General features: G+C 40.7%; 1 protein-coding gene across 3 annotated transcripts in view; it reads left to right on the top strand.

Moving 5' to 3' along the window:
- LOC121374880 (TATA box-binding protein-like 1) overlaps positions 1-18,170 on the top strand; it is a 33,659-nt gene that overhangs the window by 13,152 nt on the left and 2,337 nt on the right. For 2 of the 3 annotated variants that reach the window (XM_041501999.1, XM_041501998.1), the window contains exons 3-5: positions 1,776-1,858; positions 10,204-10,371; positions 15,923-16,017. In XM_041501999.1, coding sequence (XP_041357933.1) covers positions 1,776-1,858; positions 10,204-10,371; positions 15,923-16,017 — 346 coding nt within the window. The remainder of the gene's footprint in view (positions 1-1,775; positions 1,859-10,203; positions 10,372-15,922; positions 16,018-18,170) is intronic. The other variant, XM_041502000.1, reaches the window with a different exon arrangement.

The raw sequence follows: 18,170 nt of genomic DNA on the forward strand, positions 1-18,170 counted from the left end.
CGTTGGTAGTAAGAGTGCAGTGCACGTGTCAGTGTTTGTGTGTAGTTCGTTGGTAGTAAGAGTGCAGTGCCTGTGTCAGTGTTTGTGTGTGGTTCGTTGGTAGTAAGAGTGCAGTTCACGTGTCAGTGTTTGTGTTTGGTTCGTTGGTAGTAAGAGTGCAGTTCACGTGTCAGTGTTTGTGTTTGGTTCGTTGGTAGTAAGAGTGCAGTTCACGTGTCAGTGTTTGTGTGTAGTTCGTTGGTAGTAAGAGTGCAGTGCCCGTGTCAGTGTTTGTGTGTGGTTCTGTTGGTTGTAAGAGTGCAGTGCACGTGTCAGTGTTTGTGTGTAGTTCGTTGGTAGTAAGAGTGCAGTGCCCGTGTCAGTGTTTGTGTGTGGTTCGTTGGTAGTAAGAGTGCAGTTCACGTGTCAGTGTTTGTGTTTGGTTCGTTGGTAGTAAGAGTGCAGTGCACGTGTCAGTGTTTGTGTGTAGTTCGTTGGTAGTAAGAGTGCAGTGCCCGTGTCAGTGTTTGTGTGTGGTTCGTTGGTAGTAAGAGTGCAGTTCACGTGTCAGTGTTTGTGTTTGGTTCGTTGGTAGTAAGAGTGCAGTTCACGTGTCAGTGTTTGTGTGTGGTTCTGTTGGTTGTAAGAGTGCAGTGCACGTGTCAGTGTTTATGTGTAGTTCGTTGGTAGTAAGAGTGCAGTGCCCGTATCAGTGTTTGTGTGTGGTTCGTTGGTAGTAAGAGTGCAGTGCCCATGTCAGTGTTTGTGTGTGGTTCTGTTGGTTGTAAGAGTGCAGTGCCCGTGTCAGTGTTTGTGTAGTTCGTTGGTAGTAAGAGTGCAGTGCCCGTGTCAGTGTTTGTGTGTGGTTCTGTTGGTTGTAAGAGTGCAGTGCCCGTGTCAGTGTTTGTGTAATTCGTTGGTAGTAAGAGTGTAGTGCCCGTGTCAGTGTTTGTGTGTGGTTCTGTTGGTTGTAAGAGTGCAGTGCACGTGTCAGTGTTTATGTGTAGTTCGTTGGTAGTAAGAGTGCAGTGCCCGTGTCAGTGTTTGTGTGGTTCTGTTGGTAGTAAGAGTGCAGTGCCCGTGTCAGTGTTTGTGTGTGGTTCGTTGGTAGTAAGAGTGCAGTGCCCGTGTCAGTGTTTGTGTGTAGTTCGTTGGTAGTAAGAGTGCAGTGCCCGTGTCAGTGTTTGTGTGTGGTTCTGTTGGTTGTAAGAGTGCAGTGCACGTGTCAGTGTTTGTGTGGGTTCGTTGGTCGTGTCAGTGTTTGTGTGGGTCCTTTTGTCGTGTCAGTGTTTCTGTCGGTCTGTTGATCGTGTCAATGTTTGTGTGGGTCCGTTGGTTGTGTCAATGTTTGTGTGGGTCCGTTGGTTGTGTCAATGTTTGTGTGGGTCCGTTGATCGTGTCAATGTTTCTGTCGGTCTGCTGATCGTGTCAATGTTTGTGTGGGTCCATTGATCGTGTCAATGTTTGTGTGGGTCCGTTGGTCGTGTCAGTGTTTGTGTGGGTCCGTTGGTCGTGTCAATGTTTGTGTGGGTCCATTGGTCGTGTCAGTGTTTGTGTGGGTCCATTGATCGTTTCAATGTTTGTGTCGGTCCATTGGTCGTGGCAGTGTTTGTGTGGGTCCATTGGTCGTGTCAATGTTTGTGTGGGTCCGTTGGTCATGTGAATGTTTGTGTGGGTCCGTTGATCGTGTCAATGTTTGTGTGGGTCCGTTGGTTGTGTCAATGTTTGTGTGGGTCCGTTGGTCATGTCAGTGTTTGTGTGGGTCCATTGGTCAGGCCTGTTTTCACGTGTTTCAGATGCTCAACATGAAGATCCGACGTCCTCAAGCCACCGCGAGTATCTGGTCCTCAGGGAAGATCACCTGTACTGGCTCCACAAGGTGCTTCTTTTAAACACTATTTATTTAGTCTTTCTTTATTGATGTGGGATTGGTCGACAGGCTTAAGTCTACATTAGGACCAAACTACACAGAATTTAAAACCAATACATTCATATAAACAAGTAGTAGTAATAACAGAAATGGATAATTGAACATAATCTGATACATAATTGACTACAGGTTAAGGACAACCAGTAATCAAAGTCCCACATATACTTTTATAGTTTTCATGATGAATTACTCCTTTTTGACAGTTATTGTCTTTGAACTTAGGACATACATTTGTTTTCTGGACTTTTTTCTTGCAATGCCTCAAGATATGGAGGTGAAATTTCAATGGGCGTAGCCAGCATGAGGCACGCGAGGTGCTTGCCTCGTCTGGAATTTCCCCAGATTTATTTTATTTTCCCCATGACACTGGTATTTATTTTACAGGTCTGGGCTTGCCTCTGCGTTTTTTCCTCTCTGGCTACGCCCCAGAATTTTGTGCATAATCATGATATTGAGATGAAATTTTGTATATAACTTTTAGTCCATGGGCCAGAGGCCAAATTTTCATGATTTGGTAACACCCAGAGGGACAAAGGCTGATAGGTTTTTTTTGATAGGTCTATGCATGTAGATAATAAAATGAGGTGATAGCCTTCCGTATTGGGTAGCTTTCTGTCATTTTCACCCTGAAAACTGAATAGTGTGCAGAAAAAATTCCGAAGCAAATTTTGGGGATTGGGGAAACTTAATTTGGAATAACTTTCCTTAGAATCACCCTATCATAGCAATTCACCACTCAAAATATGTGTTTTGAAGCCCCCTATCAAATACACATCATAATATGCAAATGAACCTCAAAAGTAGGTCATCAGAGGTCAAAAGGTCACCAATTTTGGGTCGAGCTGAAAATTTGCAGATTTCAGCTTTGCCTCGTCATCCTTTGGGCCATTTGCCAAAATCAGGCCTAGAAATGGCTGAAAACTGTGTCAGAAATAATTTCCAACCATTTAAAGGCACCCATGTTCAGCCATCTAGAAAAATATTGAAACAGAAACAAACGAGCCAAGGTCAGTTTTAGCGGAAATTGATACTTTTATGATATATTAGTACTGACACCAACATCAACCATAAATCACACTGTAATGACAATAAGTTTCACAAAATATTTATTACAAAGCAGTTGTGTATCTTTTTGAGTAACTGAAGCATGAAGCAGGTCAAAGAGGTCAAAAGGTCACCTATGTTCGGTCATGCTGAAAATTGTCAATGTTCAGCACGCTAGTATCATGTATTTGGCCAGCCTTTAAGATAATAACTCAAAATAGCTTGGGACACATCTACGGAAACCATACTTAATAATTTTCAAAAAGAATTGGATTAGTAAAAAATGGTTCAATGGTTTGTAGCCGCCGTGTAAGTTACATTATGATAAAAATCTGATAATAGTACCATATTCTCATCCCGTGGCATAGAACTGTGACCCTACATGGAGCAGCTTTCATTAAAACTATTTGAAACAATGTACTGATATACTGATTCCTACCTATATGTTATTACATTTCAGTCAAGATAGTTGACACCCTCTGTTCTTAATTAGTATCATTACTCCCAGAAAACTGTTTGATATCGCGACTTATCACAGCAATATTTTGCCGACGTACATATGCTAAAAAGCAAATTGTCCTGGATTTTCTTAATCCTCCGCTTCATCTAAATCAGAATGATCTAAATCATACTCCAATGCCTCGTCACCGTCATACTCCTGCTTGATAATTTGCTCATTGTATGTGCTGCTGAACTGTCCTCACAAGGTGGAAAAGTGCGGGAATTAACTTACCTCTCTTGGTTCAACAAATGTCATGTCACAGGACATACCTCTCTTGGTTAAACAAATGTCATGTCACAGGACATACCTCTCTTGGTTAAACAAATGTCATGTCACAGGACATACCTCTCTTGGTTAAACAAATGTCATGTCACAGGACATTCACTTTGGTTGTTTTTGACGAAGATGCAAACATATGGCCTGCAGAGTATCATTCACTGGTTGTATAACATCCCACGACTTGCCGAGGTTGATGAATGTGTCTGTGGCTTGTTCATCCTTTTTCAATTGCTTCAGCGGTCCTGTCTTTCCATGCTGAGAGTGCGCTCACGGAATCACAACCAGTAAAGGCGTGAAATCCTTGTAACAACCTATCACCTAAGACGGGCCTCAGTTGTTTTATGTCCATGTACTTTGTCTTCATTTTAGTTCCCTTTTTCTGATAAAGGGAACTTTTGATGTCCTTTGCAAATGCAATGCAAAGAACAAAAACATCAGTGTTCTCAGAGACAACAACGACAGACTTGTATCCGTGGTCAGATGCATGCGTTGCATGCAGCAGCATTCTAGTGTCTGCTTCTTCCTGTGACGATTGTAACTCATCGACCAGGGATGTATCGCCACGCTTTATGTTCCATCACTTTTCACCACATGTAACGTACAGCGTTTTGTTTGCAATTATTGCCTTGCTATCATCCGACTTCCATTCCTCCATGATGAAATCAATCAGCATGGTCTTGTTATGGGCTTCAGAGAGGACGTTTCTCCACTGCTTAATCCTATGTCCTGCAGAAATATTGTTGAATCTTACACCAGACCCGGCGCCCCTGTTCACCCATTCTGTGTCCTTGATGGAAGTTCTCGATACACATCAAATACAACTCTGACAACTCTGTCCTTCTCTAAGAACCCTCTTCAGTGCAGCATTGGCTAAGTCACGGAATGTTTTATCGTTGCCTTCAAATTTCTGAAATATGCTCATTGCATCTACGATACAGGCTGACTATCAGGAAGCATTTCAGCAACTGGAACGTTCTGCGCAGTGTCATTCATGAACTTTGCCTTGTCAGTTTTTCTAAGTGACCCATCTCCATTAGTCAAAGCCCATGGTATTGGGCCGACTGGTTGACTGAGAACTTGTTTCATATCTAGTTCTCTACTCTGAGCAACAACAATTATGTTTCCAAACAAGTCTCTATCTGCTTTTGCTTTTTCATTGTTGCAAAGAAGTCCACTTGACTTGCTTCATCCTTTTCTAGACGATTTATTTTGAATTCCTGATATGCGACCTCACCAATTTTGGAACCATTCACAAGATCACTAGCAATTTCCATGGTTGCCATAGTTGCAGTTGCCAGATTCACAAGGTTATCCTGATCCTCCCTGAAGGGTTGATCCAGCTGTTGTCCATTAGTCTGACCAATGCATGAACGTCAGCTTCATCCTTGAGTATCCTTGGTCATTGCAAATCCGGGTGAGTCAACCTAGAGCTCCCAAGCCCCACCATCTCCCTGAGCTGTCTGAGGAAAACGATTCTGTACTCAGCATTGAGATAGTACTTTTGTACTGCACCAGGTTTCAGGCTAAAGCCCTTAGTTCTGCCAGGGGCTTGAGTGTTTTTGTTAACTGTCTCTTCAATGATTTGGTCCACTGGAATTCTCCCAAATGGGTTGATGGCTCCAAGCGGGATTGAAAGGCCCCCTTGCATAAAGTGATCATACACATCAGGATGGTCGGTGCTGAGATTGGACATCTGGGCATAGTAGAAAGGAGAAGGTATCTGGCATAATTCAGCCTATCAATAAGCAAAGCACCATGGAATTAAGGCCCTGATGGAGGCAAGATGAAGCTGAAAATCTCCTTCCCTTGAAGAAAGCAGCAACTTGAGGGTAATCGCTACCATGTCCACATACGACAACCAGAATGAAGACAGCTTGCCATTGTCATTTCTGAGAAGGTTTAGGTATTGTTGAAATAGCTGTAGTATATGCACATATGATGGCACCTGTTCCAACTTTCCAACCTTTCTCCAGATATGTCCTCTGCAAAATGTTTAACAATAATCAGTGCTTGGGTCAGGTTATCCTTTTCATTATCCCCTAACCATGCTTCAAAGCCACCCCATGCTAGTCGCATGAGTGCCTCGTACATCAGTTTGTTTAGCCTAATTGCACGGTTGTACTTTTGACCACCCAGCAACCCAGATATTGAACCATCCGCAATAACCACAGATTCTGCAGCTACATCTCTCAACCCGGCATCACCAAAATGCTTCCCTATTATTGCCAGCATTGTACATATTGTGTGGAAGACCTCCAATCGCAAGACAATGGGATTGAATGTATCTTGGTGTTTCCATGCAACCTCTGAGGCTTTAGCGTAGAGTGCCTGATCAAATACACATACAGTCACATTCAGTCTCAAAGCGTGCATGATTTTCAGGGATCGATTCAGTACTTCATAGACAGTTGTCAAGTCTGTTGCAGAGACATTTACTGTTGGGAGGTAGGCAGTGTTGTCTTCTACAACGTCCCTGCCACACCAGAGTTTTATATTATAGTCAATCCAACTACTGACACTTTGACATTCTGTGTTAGACAAACAAGACACCACCAATGCAATGTTCTTCAGGCGTGCAAGTGCCAAGTATATGTGGCCAAAGATGCAAAGATACTTAAAAATTGAACTAAATACAAAGGATTACATTCCACCTCCATTTGGTGAAAGTGAAACAGACAGCTAGTGTTATCTATTGATAATAGTTTGAATGGGGAGTAATCATTTTTTAAAGATCAGTTCAATGAAACTTTGATGGAATTTCAAGATTTCCACTAGCCTGTACCTATTCAATCTGAAATCAAAAACTGAATTAGGGTGCTCAGACACAACCACGGGTGTTTATTATTACTTTCTCATTGCTGTTTCCATACTTATTTTTCAGGATGAGCTTGGTTGGTACCATCAAATCATAGAAAACTGAAAAGTGACCTTTTGACCTCTGATGACCTACTTTTATACATGCCAATAATAATTTTCTCAAAAAGACATCAGATAACAAGAGCACTTCATAATAAACAATTTGAGTGTTTAGTTGTTCTAATAGGGTGTTGTGTTAGTTAATGTTGCTGGTAAATTTGATATATCATAAAAGTATCAAATTTCTGCAAAACCTGACCTTGGCTCATTTGTTTCCGTTTAAATATTTTTCTAGATGGCTGAACATGGGTGCCTTTAAATGGTTGGAAATTCATTCTGACACAGTTTCCAGCCATTTCTAGGCCTGATTTTGGCAAATGTCCCAATAGATGAGGAGGCAAAATTGGTGACCTTTTGACCTCTGATGACCTACGTTTGTGGTTCATTTCATATTGTGATATGTAATCGTTAGAGGGCTTCAAAACACATTTTGAGTCGTGAATTGCTATGATAGGGTGATTCTAAGGAAAGTTATTCGAAATTAAGTTTCACCATCCCCCAAAATTTGCTTCAGAATTTTTTGGGCACACTATTCAGTTTTCAGGATGAAAATGACAGAAAGCTACTCAATACAGAAGGCTATCACCTCATTTTATTATCTACATGCATAGACCTATCAAAAAAGGCCTATGAACCTTTGTCCCTCTGGGTGGTACCAAATTCTGGTCTGGCCCATGGACTATTTATCATATATGTACTATTTACAGATCATGTTTACTTTTCATGGTGATTTACTCATTTTTCACAGAGTTATCTCCCTGGAATTTAGGAGATACGGAAATTTGTTAGGCCTGGTAGGAGACATGTATTGCTTTTAATAGCCGATGATTAACAACCACTACATTTAAGAAAATGACCACGCAAAAAATTTGCCATAGAAAAATAGTGTCCACGGCATTTTCCACAGCAATTTTACCATTAACATGTTTGCAACTGTGGAAATTTGAATGATGTGTTTGTTATTTGTTTTGCTTGCCAATATGCTGTAAGATTCATTTAAACCAGTGACAGTATTCGTTGACTGAAAGTGATGTAACAGTTAATTTGCGAATGACACATGTACGATCAAGAACAATGGGGTTGAAAGTTTATATATACAGTGTTGTCAGTCCGCATTGACATCCCAGTTCAGTCTTTGCCTTTTAATTATATTACATCAAACTGGCAGAATATATTTAATGCGATGTAGAATTAAAATAATTTTCCTTAATAATGGCATAATTTCTGTTTGGAAATCTTATCACCACAACTGAATGCCTCCCTCTGTGTCTGTCTGTCTGTGTGTGTGTCTGTCTCTCTCTCTCTCTCTCTCTCTCTCTCTCTCTCTCTCTCTCTCTCTCTGTATACATACACACACACACACACACACACAAAACTCTGTGTGTGTATCTATACAAACTTTGTGTGTGTGTGTATATATATATATATATATATATATATATACACACACAAGCATGCACAAAAAGTTTGTATTTAATTATGAAATACAAGCCCCATATTTTTTATCATTCTAGGCTTGGTACCCTCCACTGGCATTAGCAGGATTTTTATTGGGATTGGGGTGGGGAGGATAACCCACACTGTTCATACAGTGAAACCCCTCTAAACGGACACCCTAGGGACCAATAAAAATGTCTGGTTATAAGAGGGATCCGGTTTAAAGAGGTTACGTTCTGTACTGGTTTTTAAAAAGGGAATTCCGGTTTACAAAGGGTCCGGTTTTGAGGGAATTCCGGTTTACAAAGGTCCAGTTTTGAGGGAATTCCGGTTTACAAAGGGTCCGGTTTTGAGGGAATTGCGGTTTACAAAGGGTCCAGTTTTGAGGGAATTCTGGTTTACAAAGGGTCCGGTTTTGAGGGAATTCCGGTTTACAAACGGTCCGGTTTTGAGAGGTTTCACTGTACATGTGTATGTATGATTTTATAAAATTTAATAGTTTAAAAAAAAAAAGTTTCATGGGTGGTGGCGTGTTCCTGTGTGCCCCCTCCCTACACCACTGCAGGGACAGTGCATGGCCATAACACTTTTCAAACAGGCACTTTTGTGGGTTATATTTGTTGTATCTGTGAAAATGTCCTCCATTGAATTTGAAAGAAGAGTCTGGCAACCTTGAGCCATACCACTATATTTTACACTGCCGCCCCTGCTCTGGTACCCTCACCCTTTTCAGCTCATGGTTTCTTGTTTGCTGTATCATGCGCAATCGTAGAACATGTGCCGGTGGGAATACAGGCTTGGAACAGATATATTTAAAAATTAAAAAAAAACCCATAGGTATCATATTTATCAACCACCTTAAATAATTGTCGTAATTCCCAGGGATGAAGTGGTCACTGCAGATCCTATCCCATTGTGATGGTCCTTTCCATTAAACACGGGTTCTGTTTAAGAACCACTTCAATGCAAACCCTGTGATTGTCGGTTTATTTAAAGTTCGGAAAAACTGCTGCTTTGATACATCCAAACACTAAACAATGGTTCACCATATTTTACATTTGAAAACTCACCATATTTTACATTTGAAAACTATCTCCAAAAGAATATTCCATCCATACAATTCAATTCAATAGAATAAAAATTTTGTCTTTTAAAAATACACGTGTTCCACCTTCCCAGTAAAATGTCTGAAAGGCTGCGAATCACGCTTTCATGTTATGCCAGTTAGCGTGTCACGGGGTCATGTGTCTTAGCCCTTGGAGTCGACAGGCGTTTTGGCAAGCAATTTTTTATTGCGAATATATTAAAAACGGTGTAAATGTTTTGAAATTTATTTTATTGATACTTCATATATATTGTAAAAGGTATATGTAGATACCAAACAATAGTGAATTACTTTTTTGATAAACGTGGACCTTCAAGAGCTTCACAGTAAACCAAATAGCTCTGTCTGGAACCAATCAAATAGTTAGCGGAATGTTTGCTGGCTTAACTTTCGATTAGTAATTTACATGTATTTTCAATCATGCTCGATGGTGCTGAGATTCTGATACATAGTAATAACAGTGCAGTTTCTGTTTTAATATTTACTTTTACTCTGTTTTCAGTTAACAAAGTATATTGTATTTTTGAAAATAAGGAAAAAATACATCTTGAAAAAAACATCCAATATAGTCTATGGCAAAACAAATCTCCATGACATTGCCGATTGCTAAGGGCAACTGCAGGGGTTGGATTAATAAATGAGTGCTCTAGTGGTGTCGTTAAATAAAACAAACTGTTAAGTACTGAAGTTATTAGATACACTACAGCCGTAATTGCTCCACACAGCTCAACAGAATGTGTGTTAAAGCAAGTGTTTGTTTTGTACTGAAGTTATTAGATACACTACAGCCGTAATTGCTCCACACAGCTCAACAGAATGTGTGTTAAAGCAAGTGTTTGTTTTGTACTGAAGTTATTAGATACACTACAGCCGTAATTGCTCCACACAGCTCAACAGAATGTGTGTTAAAGCAAGTGTTTGTTTTGTACTGAAGTTATTAGATACACTACAGCCGTAATTGCTCCACACAGCTCAACAGAATGTGTGTTAAAGCAAGTGTTTGTTTTGCAGTGAGGACGATGCCCATCGCGCGGCCCGCCGGTTTGCTCGCCGTCTACAGAGGATGGGCTACAATGTGAGGTTTTCTAACTTCAGGGTCGTCAATGTCTTGGGCACGTGCAGTATGCCGTTTGGAATAAAAATTACCTTGTTTTCAAAAGAACATAAAAACAGTGCAAGGTAACTGTGTGGATAAGTATTTTACTACCTGGCATTTACACTATGGTGCTGGCCATTTTCAGTAACATTTTTAGTACAGATTTAATGCATTGATGTGAAAATGTTCTTTCTTTTTTATCATCAACGCCATATAACCATAAATAAAATGTGTTGGGTGCATCGTTAAATAAAACATTTCGTTATTTCGTTTTTTTTTATCATTTAATTGTCAATGCTAAAATTGTACTGAACACCCTGGACCACATATATAAAGGTGTTTTAACAATATGACAGCTTTTAAAATGATTTCTTTCATTTTTTTCCTTCACTGGGGCCGTGACGTAGCCCCATAGAGTTTCCCTTAGAGTGGCAGCACTGGGTTTCCTCTTTAAATATTTAAATATATAGTTGGCTGAAAGTTATCTCGGGTGTATACCATTGTCACCATGGCTGAAGGTTATCTCGGGTGTATACCATTGTCACCATGGCTGAAAGTTATCTCGGGTGTATACCATTGTCACCATGGCTAAAAGTTATCTCGGGTGTATACATTGTCACCATGGCTGAAGGTTATCTCGGGTGTATACCATTGTCACCATGGCTGAAGGTTATCTCGGGTGTATACATTGTCACCATGGCTGAAGGTTATCTCGGGTGTATACCATTGTCACCATGGCTGAAGGTTATCTCGGGTGTATACCATTGTCACCATGGCTGAAGGTTATCTCGGGTGTATACCATTGTCACCATGGCTGAAGGTTATCTCGGGTGTATACCATTGTCACCATGGCTGAAGGTTATCTCGGGTGTATACATTGTCACCATGGCTGAATGTTATCTCGGGTGTATACATTGTCACCATGGCTGAAGGTTATCTCGGGTGTATACATTGTCACCATGGCTGAATGTTATCTCGGGTGTATACCATTGTCACCATGGCTGAAGGTTATCTCGGGTGTATACCATTGTCACCATGGCTGAAGGTTATCTCGGGTGTATACATTGTCACCATGGCTGAAGGTTATCTCGGGTGTATACATTGTCACCATGGCTGAAAGTTATCTCGGGTGTATACATTGTCACCATGGCTGAAGGTTATCTCGGGTGTATACCATTGTCACCATGGCTGAAGGTTATCTCGGGTGTATACCATTGTCACCATGGCTGAAGGTTATCTCGGGTGTATACCATTGTCACCATGGCTGAAGGTTATCTCGGGTGTATACATTGTCACCATGGCTGAAGGTTATCTCGGGTGTATACCATTGTCACCATGGCTGAAGGTTATCTCGGGTGTATACCATTGTCACCATGGCTGAAGGTTATCTCGGGTGTATACCATTGTCACCATGGCTGAAGGTTATCTCGGGTGTATACCATTGTCACCATGGCTGAAGGTTATCTCGGGTGTATACCATTGTCACCATGGCTGAAGGTTATCTCGGGTGTATACCATTGTCACCATGGCTGAAGGTTATCTCGTTCACCATGGCTGAAGGTTATCTCGGGTGTATACCATTGTCACCATGGCTGAAAGTTATCTTGGGTGTATACATTGTCACCATGGCTGAAGGTTATCTCGGGTGTATACATTGTCACCATGGCTGAAGGTTATCTCGGGTGTATACATTGTCACCATGGCTGAAGGTTATCTCGGGTGTATACCATTGTCACCATGGCTGAATGTTATCTCGGGTGTATACATTGTCACCATGGCTGAATGTTATCTCGGGTGTATACATTGTCACCATGGCTGAAAGTTATCTCGGGTGTATACATTGTCACCATGGCTGAAGGTTATCTCGGGTGTATACCATTGTCACCATGGCTGAAGGTTATCTCGGGTGTATACATTGTCACCATGGCTGAAGGTTATCTCGGGTGTATACCATTGTCACCATGGCTGAAGGTTATCTCGGGTGTATACATTGTCACCATGGCTGAAGGTTATCTCGGGTGTATACCATTGTCACCATGGCTGAAGGTTAGGTTATCTCGGGTGTATACATTGTCACCATGGCTGAAGGTTATCTCGGGTGTATACCATTGTCACCATGGCTGAATGTTATCTCGGGTGTATACCATTGTCACCATGGCTGAAGGTTATCTCGGGTGTATACCATTGTCACCATGGCTGAAGGTTATCTCGGGTGTATACCATTGTCACCATGGCTGAAGGTTATCTCGGGTGTATACCATTGTCACCATGGCTGAATGTTATCTCGGGTGTATACCATTGTCACCATGGCTGAAGGTTATCTCGGGTGTATACATTGTCACCATGGCTGAATGTTATCTCGGGTGTATACCATTGTCACCATGGCTGAATGTTATCTCGGGTGTATACCATTGTCACCATGGCTGAATGTTATCTCGAGTGTATACCATTGTCACCATGGCTGAATGTTATCTCGGGTGTATACATTGTCACTATGGCTGAAGGTTATCTCGGGTGTATACATTGTCACCATGGCTGAAGGTTATCTCGGGTGTATACCATTGTCACCATGGCTGAAGGTTATCTCGGGTGTATACCATTGTCACCATGGCTGAATGTTATCTCGGGTGTATACCATTGTCACCATGGCTGAAGGTTATCTCGGGTGTATACATTGTCACCATGGCTGAATGTTATCTCGGGTGTATACCATTGTCACCATGGCTGAATGTTATCTCGGGTGTATACCATTGTCACCATGGCTGAATGTTATCTCGAGTGTATACCATTGTCACCATGGCTGAAGGTTATCTCGGGTGTATACATTGTCACTATGGCTGAAGGTTATCTCGGGTGTATACCATTGTCACCATGGCTGAAGGTTATCTCGGGTGTATACCATTGTCACCATGGCTGAAGGTTATCTCGGGTGTATACATTGTCACCATGGCTGAAGGTTATCTCGGGTGTATACATTGTCACCATGGCTGAAGGTTATCTCGGGTGTATACCATTGTCACCATGGCTGAAGGTTATCTCGGGTGTATACCATTGTCACCATGGCTGAAGGTTATCTCGGGTGTATACCATTGTCACCATGGCTGAAGGTTATCTCGGGTGTATACCATTGTCACCATGGCTGAATGTTATCTCGGGTGTATACCATTGTCACCATGGCTGAAAGTTATCTCGGGTGTATACATTGTCACCATGGCTGAAGGTTATCTCGGGTGTATACCATTGTCACCATGGCTGAAGGTTATCTCGGGTGTATACCATTGTCACCATGGCTGAAGGTTATCTCGGGTGTATACATTGTCACTATGGCTGAAGGTTATCTCGGGTGTATACCATTGTCACCATGGCTGAAGGTTATCTCGGGTGTATACCATTGTCACTCTCCTTTAATAGTCTACCTGGTTTGGGCCTGCCACCATCCACCGCCTAAATGATGCTTCGTTTTCAGCAATGCCTATTACGCCTCCATCTCCCTTCACCATTGCACTTGATCATGTGCTAGTGACGAGAACTTTTGCCTGATTTTCTGTGTAACAAAGTTGCCTTGGAGGAAATGTGCATGTGTGGTAGGGCAGTTAAGCATGAACCGTCACCCAGCCAACATATTGAGGCTGTGATCTAAGTAACTGTAAGAGGAATGAACAGAGCTGGTGCTGTTACTTTCTGCAGACCAGCTGCACGCCCCTCAGTTGTAACATTGGCTGAAGTCATCACATAGGTCCAACCACGTCTGTCAAGCCAGTCAATTACTTCAAACATGGCCATTTCTTTGTGGAGACCCCCCATCAGTACAACATATTGTCTTCACCCATACTCATCTGGCCATGTCCACTGCATTTTTTTGGTGATAGCATATAATGGCTGATCAACAGTGAGCACTGGTATCTGGCCTGGATTGACACGAACCGTGATCTGTTGGATGATATTCATTCCATGCTTAACCATAGCGGGTGAGTGTGCACCATCTCGAAACAATGGAAGTAGAGCGATAATTGCAGGAGGCTTGGGTACAGACAACTGTGAGCTGGCAAAGTAGGCTGACCATGGTATGTTCACGTTCAATAGATCAGTTGGTTTTCATTAGTTAAAGTTGTTCTTACGTTTGGAAGCCAAAGCGTTTGCATTTGATCTTCATCCATGTCAGCAGAAAACCAGAAAATATAAGTTCTTGAATGTACATCATTGCTATGTGATGCATGTAAACCTTGAATACTTCAAGATTATCTGGTATCATTTTTGTAGTTAAATCTAGTTCTTCTGCTTAGGGCCCTGCTGACGGGAAACATCACTATTACTGATATGTGCCACTATATAGACATGGTGAATGACCTAAAATGCATGTTAATGTCAGCCATATACTACAGTTGGGCTCTGTTGAAAGAGAACAGGAAGATAACACGAAACACATTAGGTTAGCAAAGTGGCAAGTGCAAAGACATACACTGATGTGACAAATTAATGTTATAAGCATTTTTTTTAAATGTTCACCATGAAGATGTATGTTATGCTATTTCACGTGTTCTGTTGGATTCCTCGACCCCAAAACATAGTTATAGACACCAAGATCATAGTAATTAGGGTACTTAGAGCAGTTTTGTTGGCAAAAACATGTTTTGTGATGGCCATTTTGAATTTTCAAATATTTGGCAGGAACCATTAGAATGAAATTTTGAACTCATACTCAAAACCCCCCTAGGGCAAAGTTTCATGCTTCTTCTCGGAAGTGCATATCCCGGTCACATATCCACCTCACTACTTTGCAAAAATTTCACATAATTAGAATTGCATCATACCCGTAACATATTTATTAATATCAATGGTTTTCCATCAAACTCCTGATGGGCGTATCATGTACCTCACCGGTACTCTTTGTTTGTTCTAATAATTCATTAATTCTTTCTTTCATTCATTTATTTTTGGTTTGATATTTTAATTATGATAACTAGTGAGTGCTAATAGTTATATGATGACAGCAATGCTAAATCAATGAGCAATCATTTGATCAGTGGTATATCACATGTACCTCATCTTGATGTATCGTTTTAGACAATCATTTACAACTTGAGGTTATATTGTATTTTAGTATTCTTCAAAATGTGTTCACTAATCAACCATCAAAACCTAATGTTTTAAAAAAATGTCTTTTAAAGACCACATTTGAGTGTTTGGCAACCGTATAGTTTTAATGAACTCACTGACTCCATAAACTTGGGATTTCACACCAAGATCACAGTTATCAACCAGAATTGTATGTAGGGGGATACTTACATTGAGTCTGTCCTTACAGTTATCAACCAGAATTGTATGTAGGGGGATACTTACATTGAGTCTGTCCTTACAGTTATCAACCAGAATTGTATGTAACTTTGTAAGGGGACATTGAGTTTTATTCTTACAGTTAGAAACCAGAAGTGTGTGTTAAGGGACACTAACATTGAGTTTTATTCTTACAGTTAGAAACCAGAAGTGTGTGTTAAGGGACACTAACATTGAGTTTTATTCTTACAGTTAGAAACCAGAATTGTGTGTTGAGGGACACTAAAATTGAGTTTTATTCTTAGTTAGAAACCAGAATTGTGTGTTGAGGGACACTAACATTGAGTTTTTTTCTTACAGTTATGAACCAGAATTGCACCCTGGTGTCACGTACAGAATAAAAGAGCCCAAAGCAACTCTGAAGATATTTTCAACAGGAAGTATTACTGTTACTGGTAGGAAAAGAGAAATGTACAAAATATATGTAATATTGAAATGGTGTTTACTTTAATGAGGTATAGGGCAGGATCCTAGTCAAGTGTTAAAGAACTGTTATGACCCGATTCATGGGCGGTCTAGGATCAGTCCCCATCGGTGGACCAATAGGGCTATTTCTCATTCCAGCCAGTGCACTATGACTGGTATAGGGCAGGATCCTAGTCCAGTGTTAAAGAACTGTTATCACCCGATTCATGGGCGGTCTAGGATCAGTCCCCATCGGTCCACACAGATACTAACATATTGCTATCCACACAGATACACAATGTCATCCACACAGATACTAACACACTGCTATCCACACAGATACTAACACACTGCTATCCACACAGATACACAATGTTATCCACACAGCTACTAACATATTGTTATCCACACCACACAGATACACACAGATACTAACGTATTGCTATCCACACAGATACATAATGTTATTGACACAGATACTAACATACTGCTATCCACACAGATACACAATGTTATCCACACAGATACTAACACACTGCTATTCACACATATTAACACACTGTTATCCACACATATACTAACACTGTTATCCACACATATACTAACTGTTATCCATACATATACTAACACTGTTATCCACACAGATACTAACTCACTGTTATCCACACAGATAATAACACTGTTATCCACACATATACTAATACACTGTTATCCACACATATACTAACACTGTTATCTACATAGATACTAACATGCTGTTATCCACACAGATACTAACACACTGTTATCCATACAGATACACTGTTATCCACACAGATACTAACACACTGTTATCCACACAGATACACACTGCTATCAACACAGATACACAATGTTATCCACACAGAGACTAACATACTGCTATCCACACAGATACTAACACACTGCTATCCACACAGATACACAATGTTATCCACACAGATACTAACACACTGCTATCCACACAGATACACAATGGTATCCACACAGATACTAACACACTGCTATCCACACAGATACACAATGTAATCTACAGATACTAACACACTGCTATCCACACAGATACTAACATACTGCTATCCACACAGATACACAATGCTATCAACACAGATACTGACACACTGCTATCCACACAGATACACAATGTAATCTACAGATACTAACACACTGCTATCCACACAGATACACAATGTTATCCACACCTGATACTAACATACTGTTATCCACACAGATACTAACACACTGTTATCCACACAGATACTAACATACTGCTATCCACACAGATACACAATGTTATCCACACAGATACTAACACACTGTTATCCACACCGATACACAATGTTATCCACACAGATACTAACATACTGCTATCCACACAGATGCTAACACACTGCTATCCACACAGATACACAATGTTATCCACACAGATACTAACATACTGTTATCCACACAGATACTAACATACTGTTATCCACACAGATACTAACACACTGCTATTCACACAGATACTAACATACTGCTATCCACACAGATACACAATGTTATCGACACAGATACTAACATACTGCTATCCACACAGATACTAACATACTGTTATCCACACAGATACTAACACACTGCTATCCACACAGATACTAACATACTGCTATCCACACAGATACACAATGCTATCAACACAGATACTGACACACTGCTATCCACACAGATACACAATGTTATCCACACAGATACTAACATACTATTATACGCACAGATATTGACACACTGTTATCCACACATATACTAACACTGTTATCCATACATATACTAACACTGTTATCCACACAGATACTAACTCACTGTTATCCACACAGATACTAACAAACTGTTATCCACACAGATACTAACACACTGTTATCCACACATATACTAACACACTGTTATCCACACATATACTAACACACTGTTATCCACACAGATACTAACACGCTGTTATCCACACAGATACTAACACACTGTTATTCAGACAGATACTGACACACTGTTATCCATAGAGATACTAACACACTGTTATCCACACATGTACTAACACTGTTATCCATACAGATACTAACACACTGTTATCCACACATATACTAACACACTC

Source organism: Gigantopelta aegis, chromosome 6 (assembly GCF_016097555.1).
Source record: "Gigantopelta aegis isolate Gae_Host chromosome 6, Gae_host_genome, whole genome shotgun sequence".
NCBI lineage: Eukaryota > Metazoa > Mollusca > Gastropoda > Neomphalida > Peltospiridae > Gigantopelta > Gigantopelta aegis.